This window comes from Rhamphochromis sp. 'chilingali', assembly GCF_963969265.1.
Source record: "Rhamphochromis sp. 'chilingali' genome assembly, chromosome: 6".
In the NCBI taxonomy this organism is placed as follows: domain Eukaryota; kingdom Metazoa; phylum Chordata; class Actinopteri; order Cichliformes; family Cichlidae; genus Rhamphochromis; species Rhamphochromis sp. 'chilingali'.
The window spans coordinates 24,659,390-24,680,726 of record NC_137933.1 but is presented as its reverse complement, the minus strand read 5'-3'; the positions used below and the strand labels follow the sequence as shown (position 1 = coordinate 24,680,726).

Sequence of the window (21,337 nt, the reverse complement as noted above, 5' to 3'; positions counted from 1 at the left end):
AACAGCAGCTCGTCAAACGGCGCACCAGAGGCTGTATTCAGTCCAAAGACGCGAGCCTTGAGACTTGCACTTAAAAACAAAAATGCCCACAAATTCTGGGGACAATATTCCACGTTGTGCTTAACCCAAAAAAAAAAAAAAAGAGCACGCTCCTCGCATTACATTTCAAGCTCCGGCTGAATAAACCCCTGGTGCCGCCGCTTCTGACCCTCCCGGTTGTTGACACGGTCATAGACGAAACAGCAAACATTCAGCTCAAAAACACATTTTGAAAAAAAAAAAAGACAAAAACGGGTTTTTTTATACTGAAATCAAAATAAGAGGAAGAGGAACAAATCATGGCAATAATCCAGTGTGGTGTCTGACGGCAGCTCTTTGGGTCCGTTTGGACGTGTAGAATTACATATTTATGTGTTTAAGTATCATCAAAATTATCATTATTAACACCTCATACACTCCATGACAACCTCTGTGCTTGGCCAGGCCTCAGTATAAGCCACACCCTCTGAGGTTGTTTGCAATAATGATGTCGGTGACGGCATCAAACACTACCTGGATGTTTCCCGTGTCTGTGGCACAGGTCAGGTGACAGTAGATCTCCTTGTTTGGAGAGCGGTTCTTACTCTCAAACTGAACCTGAATATATGCAGTAGCGTCTTCGTAAGTGTTAGCACCTGGAGAGAAAACAGCAGAGGGCGATTAAAGCGCGTCGCTTTGCTCGGGAAGCCGCTCCGACTGAGGGCGCGGGACTCACCTGTGTATTCTGGAAAACAGATCGTCAGCGGGGACTTCTTTATCTTCTCAGCGAACAGATCCTTCTTGTTGAGGAAGAGGATGATGGAGGTGTCGATGAAGAACTTGTTGTTGCAGATGGAATCGAAGAGCATGAGTGATTCGTGCATGCGGTTCTGCGGAAAGAACAAGTAAAACAATGAGGGGAGTCTAATAAAACACAGGCCCAAAGGAAAGCCGGCAGCGCTTCAGTAAAGATCGTTTCTTACTGCTTTTGTTACTTGGACACAGGCCCGGTCCGAGCCCAGAAAAACCCTGATAAACAATAAATCGCAGTCCCAGCTTTAATGATTGTTTAATCGCTTTTGTTATGAAACAGAACAAACACACATTTTACAGGATTATTATTATTCCTGTTAACTCAGCCGAGGCACTTGGCAAATATGCATGTGTGGGGGTTTTCCGTCACAGAGGCCTTTTAGAGCAGTTTTAGCCAAACACAAAGAGAAATCACCAGCCTTGTCACATTTTTTAACCACTTTTGCTCATCTTAGTCTGATTTTTTTTTTTTTTTTTCACTAGAAACGGTTGGAAGTCACAGGAAAAGGCATAGAGTTCTGTCAAGTATGATAACAAAAGTATTAAGCCAGGGGGGGAAAACCTGTATGTATCAATTTTATATTGAAGAAGAAAGTAAGAAAACGATAAATAAATGAATAAGAAGTGTTTTTTCCATAAAATTTAAAGTCTAAGAATGGAATGAGGTGATGTGTGGACTGTACAGCCTACCTCTGAGACAAATAGAGATTGCATAAATACATATTTTTATACAAATATATAACACGCGGCGAAAAAAACTTGCCAAGAAATCTTCAAGTTAATTGGACGACTTCTAAGTTTTATTGGATTAGCGTCAGTGGAGGGATTCAGGCACACTTACAGTTGTTTCATCTTCATGGAGCACCTGGTCGTACCCACTCAGAGCGACGCAGAAGATGATGGCTGTCACGTCTTCGAAGCAGTGGATCCATTTCTTCCTCTCTGACCTCTGACCTCCCACGTCAAAAAGCCTGGAAAAGGGCGGGGGGTGTCAATACAGAGCAGGAGCAGAAAACCTTTGAACTTCGAGCAGGAGCGGCTTCCTACCTGAAGTGGAGGTTTTTGAAGGTGAAGTGGGTTTCGACGATACCAGTGGTCTTCACACGGGTTCTCAGGATGTCCTGCTCTGTGGGCTGGTAGTCTGCCGCACCAATTCGGTCTAAACTGTCCAGATAGCTGATGAAGGAAGACAGGAAAAGCAGTGGATAAAAATGGTGGATTTTTTGTTTGTTTGTTTTCCTTTTGTAGTCTCTTTGCTTGACTCACTATTTAGCCGAATCATTAAGCTGGTATTCTCGAGCACGGTTGAAGCACTCCTGAGTCCCGGCGTCAGCCCATAAACGCTTCATAGCGCTGAGGAGCTCTGCAGAGTACGGCTCTGTGTCCTCCATACGACTGACCACATCACAAACCAGCTTAGCATCGGCCTGCACGAGCACATTTCATTAGATCAGGGAAGAGCAACTAAATTATATCAGTATATTTATTATTCATCATCTGTCAGAGCTGTATATATGGGGCTTTTTAAATATGATAAATCAAAATACACATCTGTTCCTCTAAATGGATGCTACAAAGAAGTTGAAAAGTACACTAGATAAAACTGCTGCATCCAGTCCTTAAATCAAAACCCAAAGATGCTGTGAACTACATGAGACCAAAATTCGAGGTTATTTTGTTAAAATTGCAGCTTCTGAAGAGCTGAAGGGTGAAGGTAAGACTAACTTTTCGATCCTTGTCTCCAAACTCAATGCCCAGTGAGTCCATGGCTCGAAGGATGGCTGCCAAGCTCTGGATGGTGTTGCTGTAGACCACAGGCTTGTACTGCTTCACATCATCCCCAGAAAAGCCATCTTCATGGATAATCCTGCACAAGTACAGAGATATAAAAGAGGGAAAAGTCAGACTAGTCCGTATGCTAATGCGCATGATGTGTGCGCATGTGTGTGAGGTGGTTACTGTCTTATCATGCTCTCTCCCGTGTTCTCTGCCTTAAATCCATCTTTAAGTGTGTGTATAGTGTGTATAATGAGGCAGAAATTGATCACACACTCCGTCTGTGATCAGTAATTGAGCAGTAATGCGATATTTATAATTTATGATGGGAAATGGGGTGGAATCAGTGAGAGCACCAATCAATCACACAGTTAAACTCCTCCATAATCCGGGTAGCATTAAATCATCCATCAGGACATCCTCACCCCCTGGCTTGATCGATAAAATGTCAGGTGCATCCTCCTGAAAACTGACCCGCGATCCACTCCTTAAAGCGGGCACCCCGTTCGCTCGCTTGTCATCAGCAATTGATATTTGATTTGGGGGGTGGGGTGGTAAATATGGGATGACGGTTTTAATATATTCATCTCATTAGTGCACATTACGAAAAGATGTTTCACGGCAGGGAGATCAGCCTCACGCCCTGAATCTCCACCACCATCATAAAAATTAACAGTCGTGTGAAATAAAACATTAACCCAGAGGGAAACAGGAGCAGAGGTGCCATCTAAAGCTGATAGGAATTATACCCGTCGATTAATCGCTCATGCAGTGAGTATTTCCAAAGTGAAAATACTCAAAATACAATTACGGATAAAAGAAAAGCACCATTCAATCATCAGAATAAGTTCCTGACAATTAACTAATTGGTGAAGCTCTAAGATAACTGTGACTATTGATCAATCCTACAAGGACGTGTGTGTGCACAAAATGCTTATAGTGACAAAAAAACCCTGCATAATAATAACTATTCTGACTAAACGAGATACAGGGAAGTGGATAGTTGTTATGAAATTATTAAGAATTCAAAGCACTAGTTTAAGGTATATGCTACTAATAAAGACCAATCACAGAGTGTGACAGTGGAAATGTATATAAATAGACATGCCTGACATTTCTGCAGCTGCAACTGACTGCTGTGGCAAGTGCTACATCAATCTATCGATGAAGCTGCTCCTTGTTTAATTCACTCAGTCCATGTGGAAAATCTACTCTGGTGTGTGTGTCTGTGCTGCACTTTTCTGGCTCTACTAAGGCTTTTCAAACATTTCCTGTTGCCTCTCTTTTACAAACTGGCTAGAGTGAAATTGCAATACTGCCTAAATACCAACCTGCAAGATGATGAGTTGGCAAATCAAAATAAGGGCATGCAACCTGAACTCTCCAATACCTAAACTTTATTACTCATGATGTGTGTGTGTATGTGTGTGTAGTAAAAACCCATCCATCTGCTGCTTGCTTGGGCTGAAGGAAGCTCTGAAAGTGTTTGTAAACACTATCTGGCCCAGTGTGTGGAGTTCAGGGAAGAGTGGTGAGTTATGGGCAATCAGAGACCGCAAGGAGGGTAATGAGGTGAAGGGAAGAGGCATAGAGGGAGGGCGCAGTCGGTGCAGTTGCAGGAAGGAGACAGAGATGTTTCACAGGACAGAATAAGCAGAACAGCATGGCTTTTTCATGCTAAAACATCGACAAACTTAGCTAAGAGGGTTAGAGGAGATGACAACTGTGATTTAAAACATCAAAGAGTGATTTAGCTCAGACAGGGGGAGGTTTAGATGCTGTTTTAGAAGCCATATTTCTGCGTAAATCGGCTTTATGGGCAAAGTACTCCCGGCGATATCGGGCACTTAAAGCCATTAAGATTAAAAGCAGAGGTATTCACTAATGGACCTGTAGTCCTCACTGTAATTCACACACGCGCGCGCGCGCACGCACAAACACTCGCATACGGAGAAACAACACCCACACCTCCCCAGTCGCACACTCCCTGTAGTCAAGCCAAAGCCTCGTTAACTACATTTCAGCACCCCGGCGGTGAACAGCACCCTGGGACGCACCGGTGTGGCCTCCGCAGCCTCACTGTCGGTCTACAGGAGGTGCTCGAGTCACCGGCACTCCTCCTGGGCTATACGGCATCTCGAAACATGGCGGCTCAACCTGCCTTAGCCCACATAGGGGAGGCAGGCGCAATCTCAGGCCTTTCACTCTCGATGTGTGTAAGAGGGTCGGAATAAGGCCCCGAAAAAATTAAAATTAACGGACACTTACTTCATCTGCTTGACGATGGTGCTTTTGCCGGACTCTCCGCCGCCTGTAAAGAGGGGAGGAGGGCAAGAGTGAGAGCCGGCAAAGAAATCAGTACCACGGAGAGCACCTCCGCCCCATGCAGTCCCACCAAAAGAGGTAGACCGAGCCGAGGAGACGAAGCCCCGCGGCCGGGGCGGCTCTGATCTTACCGAGCAGGAGGAGTTTGACGTCCTTTGCGGCGACCATCCCGTCCTCTTTCAGGTTTTTCTCGATGGCCTTGCTCCGGTCCAGAGCGGCGCGCTCCTCGGCGCTCAGCGTACATCCCATGTTTCCAGGCGAATGAGCAATCCCGTCGTCTCCCCGGTCCGCCCTGTCCCTCGCCGACTCTCTGTCACTGCGTTGTCTCGCTCGCGCTCTCCTCCCGCGCGGTCTGCTACAGCATTAGGCCCGGATTGAGGGCGAAACGGAGCCGGGATCCCGAAAAGGTCTTTTCTCCGTGACTGTGAGTCTCTGGCTCCGTCCCCTCTATCAGAGGGGGTTGAGAAGGGGGGGTGGGAGGTGGGGTCGTTGTGCTCGAGCCTGCGGGGTTGGGGTTGTTGTTAGGTGGGGAGGGGGGGTCTCGAGCGCGCGCTCTCTCTCTTTTTCTCTCGCTCTACAGGGCGGCGCTGATGGTGATGATGGCAGCGAGCGCGAGCGATTTCATCGTATTTTTTTTTTTTTTTTCACGAAAGCAGGCAGGAGGGGCGCTAGAGGATGAGGGAGGGGAGGAGGAGGAGGGAAAGCTGCGCGAGACTCACCTAACGCGGACAATCTGGCTGACGTCAGAGCAGCCGAGCTCTAATCACGTCCGATGAAAGATTATTCAAACGAAAGAGCCGTTTAAATGGCAAACGTCGCCCCCGTGTCTCGTGGCATCAGTGGAAATCGTGCAGCGGTGGGAACGTTAAAATGCCCCAGCGCGGTCACCGTCTATTCCCTGGGACAAGCATGACGTGCGATTATGTCAACAGCATAAATAGGCCTGACCTTGTGATCCCGGCGAGCGAGTTTACTGTGTAAAAGTACTACAGTGATTTTTAAATAACGTTTTAGGAGTTAAATACAAATTCCGTGTATCCTATGCACAGGTATGCTATATAACGTCTGCCGTTGGGTAACTGTAACGGTGTAAAGCAGCACAATCGCAGTCACTCATATAACCACTAGCATAAACAACTGTTTACGAATGCAAATATAACACTTTAAGTTTTTTAAATATTACATTTAAGATCTTAAGCTCATTAAAAGCTTCATGAGGAAAAATGTGAAGAACAAAAATTCCCAAATTAATGTGGTGAAAGGTACAAAAAACCCCTCTCAGAAACAGGGAAGTGGTCAAAAGTTTACATCCACTCATCATAGGTACAAATGTCACTGTAATATGGGGCTTTTAATTACTGTTTTTGTAACTGTTCTTTTTCTAGGGTGGAGTAATTGTACAGGATACATCTTTAATGACTTTAAAACACTAATTTGGCGAATATACACCCCAATAATTGCTTTAATGTCTCTTAGCAAGTTGCAACCAGACGCTTTTAGTAGCCAACAACAAACTTTTGGCATAATTCTGTCTGTATACTCAGCCATTATCCTTAGCAGAATTGGTAGAGTTCATTTGAATTAATATGGTGTCCTGGTATGGACCTGAGTTTTCAGCATAATCCACAAATTTTAAGTAGGGTTGAGGTCAAGGCTTTGGAAAAACTATTCCAGAAATTTAATGCTAGCCTGCTTTATCAATTGTGTCCAAGTTTCAACTGTCTAGCTGCTGTCCTTGAGGTGCAGTTGAACATTTTGGAGGTAATCGCCTTTTTCATTATTCCATTTATTTTGTGAAATGTACCAGTACCAGTGGCAGCAAAACAGCCCCAAAACACGATGCTGCCATCACCATGCTGACAGATGGAACAGTGTTCTACAGTGAAAGCCTCACCTCCTCCAAACATACCTCTTGTGATCAGAGCATGGACTTTTTTTTCTTGGTCAGCACCCTTTCAGTCCGTGACTGGCTTCACTGTGGACAGAGACCCTGTTGTTACAGAAGTTTTCAGTTCATGGCAGGCCTTGTGGCTCCCAGCTTGTTCCTGAACATCCTAAACAATTTCCTCTCATCTGAGGGTGACAGGTTGAGTCTTCTGCCAGATTTTGGTAAAGTGAGGACATATCAGAATAACTTGTACTTATGTACAATAGTTTGAACTGATGATCTTGCAATCTGAAGTTCTTTAAAACTGGCTCCAAGAGACCTTCCTAACTTGTGTGAATCTACAAGTCTCCTTCTTAGAGCTTCATTGAGTTCCTAGGTCTTTCCTTGGAGTACTGGTCAGTCCAATGAGTGCTGTTAAACAAATCCTTTTGCCAGCAAAGAAAAACAACCAGTTGTAGTTAATCATAATCACTAAGGGGAATGAACGGTGGTGTTGTCAGTTTTTAAGACATTGTAGAACCTTTAGCACCACCTATTTAAAGTTTTAAGTCAGTGTTTGTACATATTTGAATCTGTATGATTGTGGCTCATTCTCAGCACCAAATTCTTGTTTTATAAGTTATTAAAGATGTATTCTACACAATCATTCCTCCCTGGAAAAACAACAGTTCAAAGAAATACTTAAAAGCTCCAAATTGAGGTTGAAGACATCCACACCTGGACAACTGATTGCTCCAGACCAGCAAACTGCTTCCCAGGAAAGCAGAAGGGATGTAGCTACTTCTTTTTTTCACAGAACGACACAGAGTCCTGTAAAAACTTTCTTTTTGCATGTGCCTGTTTATAGGTTTGGGACAAACATACACAGCCATTCAGATGAAGTCTCTTTCAGGTAAGTCTTTGCTGATTTCGACAACACACAACCAAACCACATCCTGCACATATCCCATCGGCTTAGCTCCACAAAAAAAAAAAGAACATGTGTATCCAAACTGGCTGACCTGTTGTCACACCTGTTCACCTGCTGACCCCAACCCACAAAACATTATGTGGATTAATTTTATTAATCCACGGTGGTTAGCACTGTTGCCGCACAGCAAGAAGGTCCTGAGTTCAATTCCACCATCAGGCCGGGGTCTTTCTGTGCGGAGTTTGCATGTTCTCCCCGTGTTTGCGTGGGTTCTCTCCGGGTACTCCGGCTTCCTCCCACCGTCCAAAGACATGCAACTTGTGGGGATAGGTTAATTGGATAATCCAAATTGTCACTAGGTGTGAATGTGAGTGTGAATGGTTGTCTGTCCCTGTGTGTTGGCTCTGCGACAGACCGGCAACCTGTCCCGGGTGTACCCCGCCTCTCGCCCTATGACAGCTGGGATAGGCTCCAGCGCCCCCCGCGACCCTGAAAAGGATAAGCGGAAGCGAATGGATGGAATTTTATTCTCCATCATTATGATCTAAATGTTTTCTTGAATTCATCTTTTAACCTCCATCAGGCCTAAAAGTCATATCATTTAAATCACTTGATGGTATTAACAATATCAGTGTCAGCTTAAATCAACATATGCCACATCATGTCAGTGCGGGCGTAAACGTCTCTGTACTCCATAAACCCACAAAATTCCCAAAAATATTACTGAGGACACAGCCTAGCTATCACCAGCAGTTGGAGCAGCAGGGATGTGTGTGTTTAACTTAGGACACTATGTATGTCTATTTGAAGGGTCTGTATCACATTAGTGTGTGTGTGTGTGTGTGTGTGTGTGTGTGTGTGTGTGTGTGTGATAAACACGTCTAATCCACACATCACATCTGGATGGATGGTCAAGTTAAAAAAAAAAAAAAAAGTAGGGGAGGGGCTCTTTTACAGTGGACCCTGAATGAAACCAGCACAGGAGCTCAACCTGTAGAAGCTCCATCCATCTTTGACAGCCAAGCTGAGATAAAACACACACACCTACCTCAGATCTGCCCTGAAGCGCCCACATCATGACTCAAGCAATGACACACACACACACAGACGTTCAGCATCAGCAGTTCAATCATGTGCACGTGTGTGAGTGACAGCCAGCGCTGGTGGAGAGGGAGGGCGGATTAACACTAAATTATACCTGAGGGACTTTTGACAAAATGGTGTTTTCAGGTTTAATTACACTAATGCATCAAACAGAAACATGAAGCTTGTTTTTTTGTCTTTTTTTTTTTTTTGTTCCTCAATCATTTAATTTGAATGCACCCATTTTGTAGGAGAAAAAAAACAGTCTCGCACTCATTAGAAAGAAGACCCAACAGGTTCCATCTGTAAATAGACTTTAAAAGGAGAAACATGATGACAACGGTTTAAACAGTGCATTAAACTCATGACAGCATTTTTTAAAAAGTGATGACAGATCATTCAACTAAATTAAAACAATTATCAATAATACTAATAATTGAAAAGCAAAGACGTGAATCATTCAATATACGCACACACTCCCACACACACTCCTACACGCACGCACACACGGGGGATGATTTGAAGGACGGGATGCTGTCGATGACAGATGTGAAGAACAAACACACTGTGTGTATAACATAAGCAGGGAGGACAAAGTTGCTGCTCCTTGCACAGAGAGGACTCCGCCCCCCTTCTCTGTTTTCACAGCTGAGACTCAGAGTTACTCTCGCGGCTGCGGGTCCAGAATATTTTCAGCCAGGCTCGTGAGTTTGCAGTCCTCCAGTGCTTTGACCAGTCGGCTCAGCTTGGCCGCCCTCCCCTCCGCCTGGATGAAGCGGCTGAGAAGCTGATAGGCTTGCTCATACAGCCCTTCTCTCTCGTACTCGTAGGCCAGGTTGTCTATTGCCGGGCCCTTCAGAGCGCGGCAGTTCTTCCCCAAGGCCCTCCCTACGTGCTTCCACTGACGGCCAACTCCGTTAGAAAAGCTCTGCACATCTGCCGCTGTCAGCATTCGGTCCTCTGACGGGGCCACAGGATAAAGATGAAGGGAAAGCATTAATGTAAACCGCAATCAAGTACGATTACATAAACAGTGTTTTACAAACAGATGTAAACAGCAAGCTCTCACAGAAGAACTTAGGGCAGGGGTGTCGAAACTCCTATTAGTTCACGGGTGACAGTGAGTCGAACTCTAAAACCATTACACAATAATGTATATATAAAAAAATAAAATAAAAAAAACACTCCTCAAATGTTTCCATCTCTGAGGTATAAAAACCTGAGCGAGAGTCAAGATTTTAATAATAGCTGGAACCATAAAGCTAAATGAAAGACACCCATCATCCCACTCCACTAAAAAAAAAAAAAAAAAAAAAAACACACCCAGACAACAGAAATGAGCACTTTCTTTAAAAAAAAAAACACTGCTCATTTAATAAGAAATGTATTTATACACCAGATGACAAAAATAATCTATGCGTCTCTCCATGTTTCCACATAAACAGAGTCCATCAATCCACCTTTTTAACTGCTTATCCAATTCACGGCTGCAGAGACAATGGAGCCAATCCCAGCTGTCACAGGGTGGAGGCAGGGTGCCCCCTGGACAGGCCACTTGTCTCTCAACTATTCCCAATCTCATTCACACCAATGGGCAACTTAGAATCACCAATAAACCTAATGTGCATTTTTTTTGAATGGTGGTGGGAAGCCTGTGGATTTAGAAAGTCACAACTTTTCAAAATCTACAAATACATTTTCACTTCCCAAACTTTTCCACTCCCGCGTAGTAATCCCAGCATCACTACGTGAAGAATCACATTTCAATTTATCGAAAAATTTGAGTTTTAAAAGAATTTACTGAGAGTCTTTAGCAGGCTGCTTCAATCACACATTTGACTCTTCTGATGTAGTGTTTCTTTTCAGCTGATAACTCCAAATGCTTTTCTAAAAATGTCCAGGTGAGAGCACCTTGGGAGGGAGCTCTAAGCAAATAATAGTACCTGACTCTAGTACAGCAAACTAAATAGTCATATAATCAAAACTACAGTATTTCATACTAATGCTGTAGTTTTCCAGGAGTAAGTGCACACCTGAATCCTCAGACCAGCAGTGTTACATTCTCCGCTGATGTCCAGTCATCCCCCACTATGAGTGTATGACTATGAGAAAAGCTAAAGGCTGCAGCTTTCAACCCAAACTTAAACACCAATAGGACTTGTGTACATGATGCATTATTAATTCCTTGCTTCTCATTTAGTGTTGATGTCAGTTTGGCTGCTGTTTTATATAAAGGGCCACACATAAGGGACACTCAGCACCTCTGGAAACTCCTGTAAACATCTGTAAAATTAACCACATTTATTTTCAAGCTTCAGATTTTTTCGAAACATGTAAACCATGTTTCTAATTAGGTAAGTGAAATTTAGCCATGTTGGTCCACTTTTAAAAGCAGGAGCAAAGAGTCAACAAGAAGGGCTCATCCAGTTGTGAGGCTAGAAGAGAGGCAGAGCATCTGCCAGTCATGTATCATGACACTGCTGGTGGTACACCCAGCAAACGTTTAAGACCCCTGAACTTGTATGACCTCCCTGTGGACATTTAATAAATCCCTTTTCTACATACATAGAGCTCCGATTGCATACGGCTGGAAAAAAGCTCAAGTGGATGCACCCCCACACTGTTTAATTTTAATGTACACCGACAGGACTTTCATACTTTAATACTGCACTGCCCTTTTGCCAGCTGTAGCTGCAGATTCTGCATATTCATTCGTTTCATGTGCTTTAAGATTATAAAACAGCTGTAATGAGTAATTTTCAGCCAGATGGGGACAGTGATAGGATACCTCTCCAGGCTATCTGGAGAGATGGACCGGTGGATTTGAACCCAGGACTTCTCACTGTGAGGCAACAGTGCTACCCAGCTGACCAATGTCCTAACAAGTCTAAAGTTCATCTTAACTTAGCTTAAGCTTTATGTCTTCACTACCTCCTGAAGTGCACATCGCACTTAGCACCTTTAAGTTCACTGGTTTGGTTTTCTGGCTCACTGCTTCAGCAAGCAGCTGGTCTCAAGCAGCAAACACTACTTGCTAAGCACCAAACAACAAACAGGCAAAGTCAGCGAATAGCCTGTGATCACAGAGCTGTGTAATCTCATTGTTCATATGGAAAAAACTGATCAGAGCAGCTTTAAAGTTGTGCACTTGCATGATCAAAAGTACTGAAAAATCAGGTGCAATTAATAAAGAGCAGTCAGTTCATTAACAAAAATCCCTGCTGTTGTACTTTCACACTTTCCTTTTTTCCCATCAAGACCACCAACATCAATTTACAAACCCCAGGAGAGCCTTAATGTGTCACTGGGTGTTTAATTTCAGTTGTTTGGCAGCCACCAAATCTCCTGCATTTTTATTAATTCAAATTTTAGTTGACCCAATATGAAATCAGTCCAAGTATGAAAACCAAACACATTAGCTGCAGGCATTAATCTCTTCCCACTGACTGGCTGGATTAGGGAGTCAGCTGAAATAGTATTGAATTCATGTGCTGTCGAGAAAAAAAAGTCAATCAACAAAGTTCTGTCAGCTTCTTGAATTTGTTTTTGCAGACACATGAGGAGAACGAGGAGATGGCAGTAAGCCCACCATTTGTAAATGAACGACAATCCCCGATAGTTAAATTACAGAGAATATCTAAATAATGTACTGTGGACAGCACACCACACACACGACTAGTAACAAGGACAGTCTCGACTCACCAAACACTCTGTTCTGAAACTTGAAGCAGTTGCTGGGAACGGGAGACTCTTCCTGCATGATGGTGACGGACTGTGAGGCAGGACCGCGGGCCTGACTCTGCAGCTGCTGCTCGAGCTCATCGATCTCCTCATCGCGCAGGCGCTCCGGCTGAAAGGCACAAAATGGCAGAAATCACTCAGAATAAAAATAAATGAGAACGTCAAAGTGGGCACACTCTCCGAAGGCCATAGTGACTACAATAAAGGGCAATGGCTTAAATTTGGCAGAAACAGGAGATTATTTGTTTCAAAATGCTAAATTTTGCGGTTACATTTTCAGTGGATCCAAAATCCTGCAGAGCAAGTACTCACAGGAACTAGAAAGAGAGAGGATATTTCCCATATTGGCTTCTCTTCTTTGGCTCTCTGGTAGAATCAAATTTAAAATCCTGCTCCTCACATACAAGGTCTTGAATAATCAGCCCCCATGTTAATGACCTCATAGTACCGCATTAGAGCACTTTGCTCTCAGACAGCAGGCTTACTTGCGATTCCCAGAGTATTTAAAAGTAGAATGGGAGGCAGAGCCTTCAGCCTCCCAGTTTGGATTCAGGAGACAGAAACCCTCTCTACTTTTAAGATTAGGGTTAGAACTTTCCTTTTTGGTAAAGCAAATAGCTAGGGTTGGATCAGGTGATCCCTGAATGCCCTCTTAGTTATGTTGCAATAGGTTTAGACTGCTGGGGGCTTCCTGTGATGCAGTGTTCCTCATTCTGGTCTCTTTTCACTCACTGTATGTTTTGACACCTCTCTGCATTTAATCATTAGTTATTATTAAATCTCTGGCTCTCTTCCACAGTGTGTCTTTTGTCTTGTCTCCCTCTCCTTAAACTCAACTGCTCCCAAAAGTTGGCTGTGTGGAACTCTAACGAGTGATCAGGCTGAACTGTCACTGAGAGAGTGTGGCTGTTAGCTTTCAGGAACAGGTATGATTATGACAAACCTGCTTGTGTGAATCTTTGTGAAAAGGTTTCACATTGCAGCTAAATTACCTTGCAAGAAAAAATCCCATCAGAAATCGGCCAGTGTCAGGCACGGTGAGGTGAAATGAGATCTACTTTTAAAATCTTTTTGCCTCTTTAAAATCACTGGAGAACAGTTTAACAGGAACATCAACCTTACCTGTGACAGGTGGATGTGCTGTAGGCAAAGATCCAGCTTGTCCAGACACCGATCCAGAGTATGAGTGCCTGCCTTGAGCTGGGTTTCCACAGTTAACTCCTGGGACAGAGCGAGCAGCCGGCAGGCGTGCTGGCAGAGATACTGTCTCACCGCTCCAGAGCTGTAGCTCTCCAGGAACTGATGACATGCTGCCACATTCACAAACTTCACCTCCACCCCCAGGAAGGGATCCGCGTCATGGACCTTTAGGATCTCAAATGTACCCAGGCCTCCAGCAGAGTCTTAACAGTGGAAGACTATGATTAATCAAGGTAAACCCTACAAGAGGTTTTTTCTATTTTAATGAGCATGCAGTATGAGAAATGCCTAACCGAGGGCTCACCTGTAAGTGTCAGCTTGATGACTTTGAAAATGATGAACTTTCCCTGTGGGTCTTTGTAGAGAGAAAGCAGGTTCACACCGGGACACAGCGACTGCAGAAACATGACTGCGCATCCCGTCCATTGACCTCCATCCACAGTCTTGTCCGCCATTCTCTGAACACTACTTGAGACAATTAATGCAGAAAGGTACACTTTCATATATTGTATATTCATCAAATATAAAGTGAAATATTTCAAGCTTTGTTTTTGCTTTAACTTCATTGATTTTAATGTACGGCTCATGAAATCAAGTATCTGAGATTAGTAGAATATTTGCCGAGATCAATGGGAATAAAAAAGGATTTACAAAGGAAACATCCGCATGTTTATACACTTGATACTTGGTTTGAGCTCCTTTGCCACTAATTACTGCATAAGTGCAGTAATTAGTGGCATGAAACCGATCAGCTTGTAGCACTGCTGAGGTGTTACTGAAGCCTAGGTTGCTTTGATTGTGGCCTTCAGCTTGTCTGTGTTTTGGTTTTGGGTATTTCTCGTCCACTTTGTAGATTTCTTGCGGTGGGAGTTAGGGTCAAGTGAGTTGGCTGGTAAATGTAGCAGGGTGAAAACATTGCCAGCAAACCATTTGGTGGTAGTTTTATCGCTGTGGACAGGTCCTAAGTGGTGCTGGGAAAGGAAATTGACATCACTATAAAGGTTGTTAGCAGATGGATTGATAAAGTGCTCTAAAGTCTCCTGGTAGACGACTGTGTTGACCACCACCAGCAGCAGCAGATGAAATGGCACCCTAAATTGTCACAGACTGTGGAAACTTCACACTGGACTTCAAACACGTTGGATTCTCCACTCTTTCTCACATATCCAGGACCTTGATTTCCAAATCAAATGCAAGTTTTACTTTCGGCTGAAGACGTCTGTATGTGGTGGCTCTTGATGCACTGACACCAGGCTCTGTCCACTCCTTGTGAAATTCTCTCAAGTTCTTCAATCCACTTTTTTCCCCTCTACAATCCTCTCAAGTCTTCTGTCATTGTGGTGCAAATTTTACAATACTCTTCATTCTTCCAGTCAACTTTCTATTTATATGCTTCAATACAGCAATGACTCTCTATGGCTTATCCTCCGTGAGGAGGGTGTTGATGATCGACTGGACAACTGTCAACTCAGCATTTTTCCTAATGATTGTGCTTGACCACGTGGTTAACAGAGTGTAAATATACTGTGAAATCCAAATTAAATATTCTACAATATTCCACTACATGAGCTACAAACCATAATCAACTGAATTTAATCAAAAACAAGTCTTGAAATAATATGCTTTGTGTAATGAATACAGAATACATGGAAGTTTACTTTTTTAAGTTCAATTACATGAATGATATTCAATTTCTTGCACTAGCATAACAAATAAGACAGTGAGCCCTACTCTATCACCTGTTTGTAGGTTTGCTTGTTTGTTAAATTTGAGGATTTTCTCCTTTTCTCGTATTTCTCTTGTCTTAAATGTAATGTTTCTGGGTTTTGTTGTGTTATTTAAACATTTAACTACATTTTTGGATATAGATTTTTTTTTAACTGGTTCAAGGTAAGAGGCAAGGTGAACCCTGGATCGATCCATCACAGGGCTAACATTTGGAGACGGACATCCACACTTACTCACAGATAATTAAAAAAATACTGACAGCAGCAGCTCAGCCTCCTAGCAGATGCACCTGTTTAAATTTCAAGCTTTCAAAACTGACCTCTAACTTTGAGATCACGGTCAATGAGATTCAAACTCACCTGAGATTTTTAATAGATACACCAGCTGTATCAGACCATTGCTTCGTTCTCGAGTTATCACATTATCGCCCAACAAACTTGGGCGTCCACGTCCCCCAACCACTCGCTCAGCAGGATAATAAAAATACCCCATCAGCCTTTTACGACTAAGGGGCAAAAACAACTATTACTCAAACACGCATGTCTTTGGACTGTGTGGTGAAACCGGAGCATGCAGAGGAAACCCATGAAGATGTAGGAAATATGAAACTCCACAGAAAGGCCCCAGTACAGCAGGAGGTTTGAACCCAGTGTAAATCACTGTTCCTCCACCGTCAGCAGGTAATAAAAACATGTGGTGAGAGACGTACGTCATCTCAAATTCAGGCTCTAAATTTTTGATCAGTGGTCATTAATTCTACGTCTCATTTTATCTGAAGCAGGAGATTCAGTTTCTAATCGTGTTCACTCAGAGTGATGGGATAATAAACCGTATCACCTCTGCTGACTTAACCGCCCGACCCACGGCAGCCAAAATACATCCACCATGTTTCTGGCCTCACGCCACCTTTTTTACCCCAGCTCCCTTCTGAAACCCTCATTACATAAAAACATGTTTAATCTCATCCCTCCCCTCCCCCACTCCAGCCCCTGACTCCTGTGCCCTGGATGAACCGCTGAAACCTGCTGGTGCTGTCTCTATGCATCCTGACTAGGAGCGCTCTGCAGGGAAAGAGGAACCTCTGAGCTGGATTAGGTGCACGTCCTCGCATTTTACTGAATCACAGTATGCTTGGCGGCTAGGTGTACAGGAAACGACTTAGGCAGTATGTAATTATTTGCTATCCTATCAACTGGTACACTGGAAGTATACTGTGAGATTAGTTTAGCAGCTGGATGAGGATTAAGTGATCATCGGGAGCTTAAAATATAAAATTCATCCTTTGCTGCCAAAAGCCAACCTCTAGTATTCCCTGGAGAGCTTGTTTGGGTAACAAAAAAAAATTGATTCAGAAGCATGAATCAAACGAATTCAAAAATGGCTCATTTTGTCCAGTCCAAAAAAATACAAACAATAAATTCAGATGACATAAAAGGGTAAAAATGGAAAGTCCTCACATTTGAAAAGCATAAGCAGAAAACATTTCATAATTCCCCCTGACTAAGTTTGCAAATGATCATTTTCAATTATAAATGTAGCTTTTTAACATCTACTCGCTTCAATCCATACATAAATATAAGAATAACTGACACTGAGGGCTAATAATTTGTTTAATCACCCCTATAAATGATCATATCCTTATGACCACACAGCATTAAGTTACACTTCTAGCGTTTTTAGTAAAGCTCTCTCTGTTGGAAAACAAAACATGCCAACTACATGGTGACGCCATGCCATATATCATTTATCTGATGTCAAGTCTGGCAAGAGATTTAAAATGACCACAAATTCTTCTTTTTTCTTTTTTTTTGGTCTAAAAAAACCTTGAAAAATGTGATCACAGGGTCTGAAGGTAACTCTGTTGCATGTGTCTGCCACACCTGTGTGGGAGTCATGCAAGAAAAAGGTCTTTATTGTCAGGAAAAGACCATCCCTACATGGTTATGTCAGCCTGGGGGGGAGCATCTGTGACTCAAGTGGTCAACAACCAGTAGTTAAATCCTTGGCATGTCCATTCTGTATGCTGTGGTGTTCTTTGGCAACATATTAAACCCCAAATCTCCTCCCATGATAATAATCCTCAGCACACCGACAAATCCACAAAGGAAGACCTCAGAGGCAGGAAAGGGAGGGTTATCGTTCCTGTGAAGGTAACACTTGTTACATGCAGGAAAACCCTCAAACATCTTTCAATTGATGGACATGAAGGAAGAGAGGTCAAAGATTTGCAACCCAATGTGAAACACCAGGTGGACAACACAAGCTTCTGTGGCTGAGAGCGTAATTACTTTTTCACACAAATGAATGATGTGGTGAAGCATGCGACCTTTATCTGTAGTCACTGTATCAAAGATCAGAGGTTTGCTCGTCAAAGAGAAAAGCCCAGTTTCCAGAGGATGTACTAGGTGCTATTTACACAACTGAATATTGATGGAAAACAGCTAAAGCTAGAAATATTGATTCCTCATATCCGAAAGATCCTTTCCTTAAAGTAGTTTTAACAGTAACAGTGTGATCTGACCATCCAGAGATATAAAAATGAACTGACTCTGTCAAAATTCAGAGGTTTCAGCTCGTGAGAAGTGGGTGGCAAAATCAGAGCCTTCGTGGTCATTCATCATCCGAAGCTTCAGCATTCTGTGATTAAATCAAGTCGGTTTTTCCAAGGTTACAGTGTTTTTAAGTTTCAAGTTCAGTTTGACTTGTTTCTTCAGTGAACTGCTGGTTAGAGAGGACAAATTTTCCTCAGCAGAAGTTTGGAAAACCTGAGGCCTTACATGTTGGGAAGGCTCCTCTTTACAGTCAGTATGAATAAGAGGAGCACGTTTTGCATGCAGACGCATAAAAAGTAACTTGTGTTTTTGATCACCTTAACTTGGCAGGTCTTCCAAAACCATTTCAGTTAACCATAAACTTTGTTTACAGTCTATTTTTGCTCAGGCAAGTTTATAAACAGTTTGTAAACTGTAAGTAATGAATTAAGGGGCAAGAAAAAACATTTAACTCCTCTGGAATATCTGAGGTTTCTGAATTGATTCCCAGCAAAATATTATATGGAAAAAAGCACACAATGACTAATAACACACCAAACACAATCTGAAATTCCTCCTCTTCATCATGAATGCCTCTAAAAACTGCTACAGGAAGCATCTGACGGAGGTCGCGGCTGCTGAAGGCGGCTGTTTCAGTTACTAATTTCAAGAGTTCATTTGTTATTTTCCACCTTCACTGTTTGTTATCTAGCTGTTCATAAAGGACACGAAAATGTTTTCAGTTTATTCAGATTTTGTTTTTATCTTATTTTGACTTAGAAGATCAGATCACATTATTTCCAGTGTCTTTAAAACAGTTATCAATTTATTTTTCAATTTAGCCTTAGATTCCTTTTAATTTTGGGCTGCCATGGTATCAGAAAACCCTCTTCAGCATGGCGCTTGTGTTTCAAGTTAGAACATTCTAATTAGGGAGACACATCCAACGCAATGTGTGAGGGGTTCATCTCTGAAAACGACATTTAGCACATCTGAACTAACTCAAAGTTACATTAACAACAGGAGGCTAGTTGTGAATAAGTTATTTATCCCCCTGTACATCGAATATGACTAGCACTTCCACTATAAGTAGAGTATGGATGACCTGGGTAATGAAGCTGACTTAAAATAATGGTTCCTACACCAGCAGCCTGAGCCATGGATCCATGCTTTTATGTCAAATTCTGACCCTACCATCTGAATGTTGGAGCAGAAAACAAGACTCATCAGACCAGGCAATGTTCCCCCCCCCCCGATCTTCTATTGTTCAGGTTTGTTGAGCCCCTGTGAACTGTAGCTAGGGTGGCACTCGCTGTGCCCTCTGCTGCTGGTATGGTCTTGTGCAGCTGCAGCCTATTTGCTTCCAAGTTGGATGTGCTATGTTTTCATAGATGCTCTCCTGCATACCTTTGTTGTAACTAGTGGTTATTTCAGTTGCCGTTAATTTCCTATGAGCTCAAAGCAGTCTGCCCATTCGCCTCTAGCATCAACAAGGCCATGTGATTGGCTGATTAGAAATCTGTGTTAAGAACAGGTATATCCAATAAAGTCGCAGTTAAGTGTATAATAAATACGTACATCACGATTACAGCTTTAGCTTTGACTTCTAAAGTCAGGCAAGCCAGAAAAAGTTCGAGATCCACTGAATTATAAGCAAAAACATTAACAAATGTTGCTATCTGAGGATATTTTATTACATTGCTATGTTTCCTAGCTTAAAGTAACAACAAAACCTTCGATTACAGCTTATAAACTCATCATAAATTAAGCCTTACAGAAACAACAGAAAACACACCCAGAGTTTACTCAAATTATAGACTATGTAACTTTAATGTCAAAGCTATAACTGTTGTCCAACTTAAAACTAGGGGACGTGGTTGCTATGCGACCCGTACGTACAGGTGAGCTAGCTGATTACCTTCATAACAGTTTGACAGCTGCATTGGTTTGAGTCAGAACATCGCAAAGATAGCTATTCCGTTTTAAAATGTCAGTACCTTATACTGAAAGGGATGGAGGTTACTGTGAGAAATGTCACGCAGAATAGATAGAGCTACCGTAAAGCTACGAGCAGCCACGCCGCTGAAGCGGCCCAAAGCCTCGGGAAGCCCACACGCCTAGTTTCTGCCTAGGAGGTCCTTTGATTCACCGTGAAGTAACACTTTGACAAACTCGGCTCAAACTTACCTTAAAACTTTGTTAAAGTGTTTGGTAACGCTTCCTTCTGTGGAATCACACGGACAGTATGAGCTTCCTGGCTTCCCATTGGGTGAGCAGCAATCAAGCTGCATTCTGATTGGTGAAAATCAACGAGGAAAATCGTGACGGGAAGGAAGTGTTTTTTTTGTGTGCGTGAGGTTTTCTTTTTTTTTCTTCTTTTTTTTTCATTTTAACGTAAACGTTCATATGTAGTTCAACGAATCTCGTTACGAACAATTACATCTAGCATTTAATCATAAATATAAACCTGAACCAAAACACTGAAACACTTTACTGGCTCTTTGACGAGTCTAATTTCTCACTGTGTTCGCTGGGTTTTTGTGTGTTAACAGATTTAAACAGCTGCTGGGGAAAACCAAAACAATGCACTAGGCATATTTGCATAGTCACACAAAGCGATGCAGGGGTGCAAAGGTTTTCCGGAAATTTAGACACAGGTGCAACTGATCTAAGAAATCTAATCAAAAACATTAATCAAATGGAACTTTTATGTCATTTATGAACAAATATATCTGCTGGCTTCAGCTTTTAAATGTTATTTTGTTTAAATATATTTGTTTTTGGGGACTTTTAGCCTAACACAACTAAATCTGAATGTATATAGTCCTGTGCAAAAGTCTTGAGCCAACAGCTCATTATATTTTGTATAGTAAGAAAAATATTATTTTAAGATAAATATAACAACAAAATAATCAAAACATGAAGACAAAAATGTAACCAAGTTACAGCAAGTCTAAAAAAGTGAGTTTTTAACTGCTTTTTAATGAATACCACAGAGTCTGGAGGATCTCAGGCTCAGTGGGAGAGTCTGAGCACCACTGCTGCAAAAACTCTGTCTCCTTTAGTACTCACCCTGATCACATGATGTCTAGAACTTGCTAAAGATGTATGGATGTATGGAAGTTTACTGATCTAGACTAATGTTTGTCCATGAAACACTCAACACATAACTAAATTGGTAACAGTGTGACGTGTCGGTACTTCTAACACTTTTGCAGTGGCGTACAAAGAAGCTTTGTTAAACCAACAGAACAAGGAATTCCTATCATTCAGATGCAATGATATAAATGCAAGATATTAATTTCCAACTTAGAGCATGACACT

General features: G+C 42.4%; 2 protein-coding genes across 3 annotated transcripts; both read right to left on the bottom strand.

Moving 5' to 3' along the window:
- Positions 1–36: 36 nt before the first annotated feature.
- On the bottom strand, positions 37–5,372 carry gnao1b (guanine nucleotide binding protein (G protein), alpha activating activity polypeptide O, b). The gene is made up of 8 exons (XM_080885447.1): positions 5,064–5,372; positions 4,876–4,918; positions 2,557–2,698; positions 2,098–2,258; positions 1,879–2,007; positions 1,673–1,802; positions 755–908; positions 37–674 (listed from the first exon to the last, which is right to left on the bottom strand). Exons 1-8 carry the CDS (start codon positions 5,179–5,181, stop codon positions 487–489), a joined length of 1,065 nt encoding a protein of 354 aa, XP_080741573.1. The 5' UTR covers positions 5,182–5,372; the 3' UTR covers positions 37–486.
- A 3,738-nt stretch (positions 5,373–9,110) lies between these two features.
- tradd (tnfrsf1a-associated via death domain) lies at positions 9,111–20,318 on the bottom strand. 2 transcript variants are annotated; one of them, XM_080885448.1, is made up of 5 exons: positions 20,201–20,318; positions 14,059–14,222; positions 13,677–13,957; positions 12,516–12,663; positions 9,111–9,773 (listed from the first exon to the last, which is right to left on the bottom strand). In XM_080885448.1, exons 1-5 carry the CDS (start codon positions 20,302–20,304, stop codon positions 9,475–9,477), a joined length of 996 nt encoding a protein of 331 aa, XP_080741574.1. In that variant the 5' UTR covers positions 20,305–20,318; the 3' UTR covers positions 9,111–9,474. The 2 variants fall into 2 exon arrangements, with proteins under 2 accessions (XP_080741574.1, XP_080741575.1); XM_080885449.1 differs by having other exon boundaries at positions 14,059–14,219; positions 20,201–20,303.
- Positions 20,319–21,337: the final 1,019 nt, after the last annotated feature.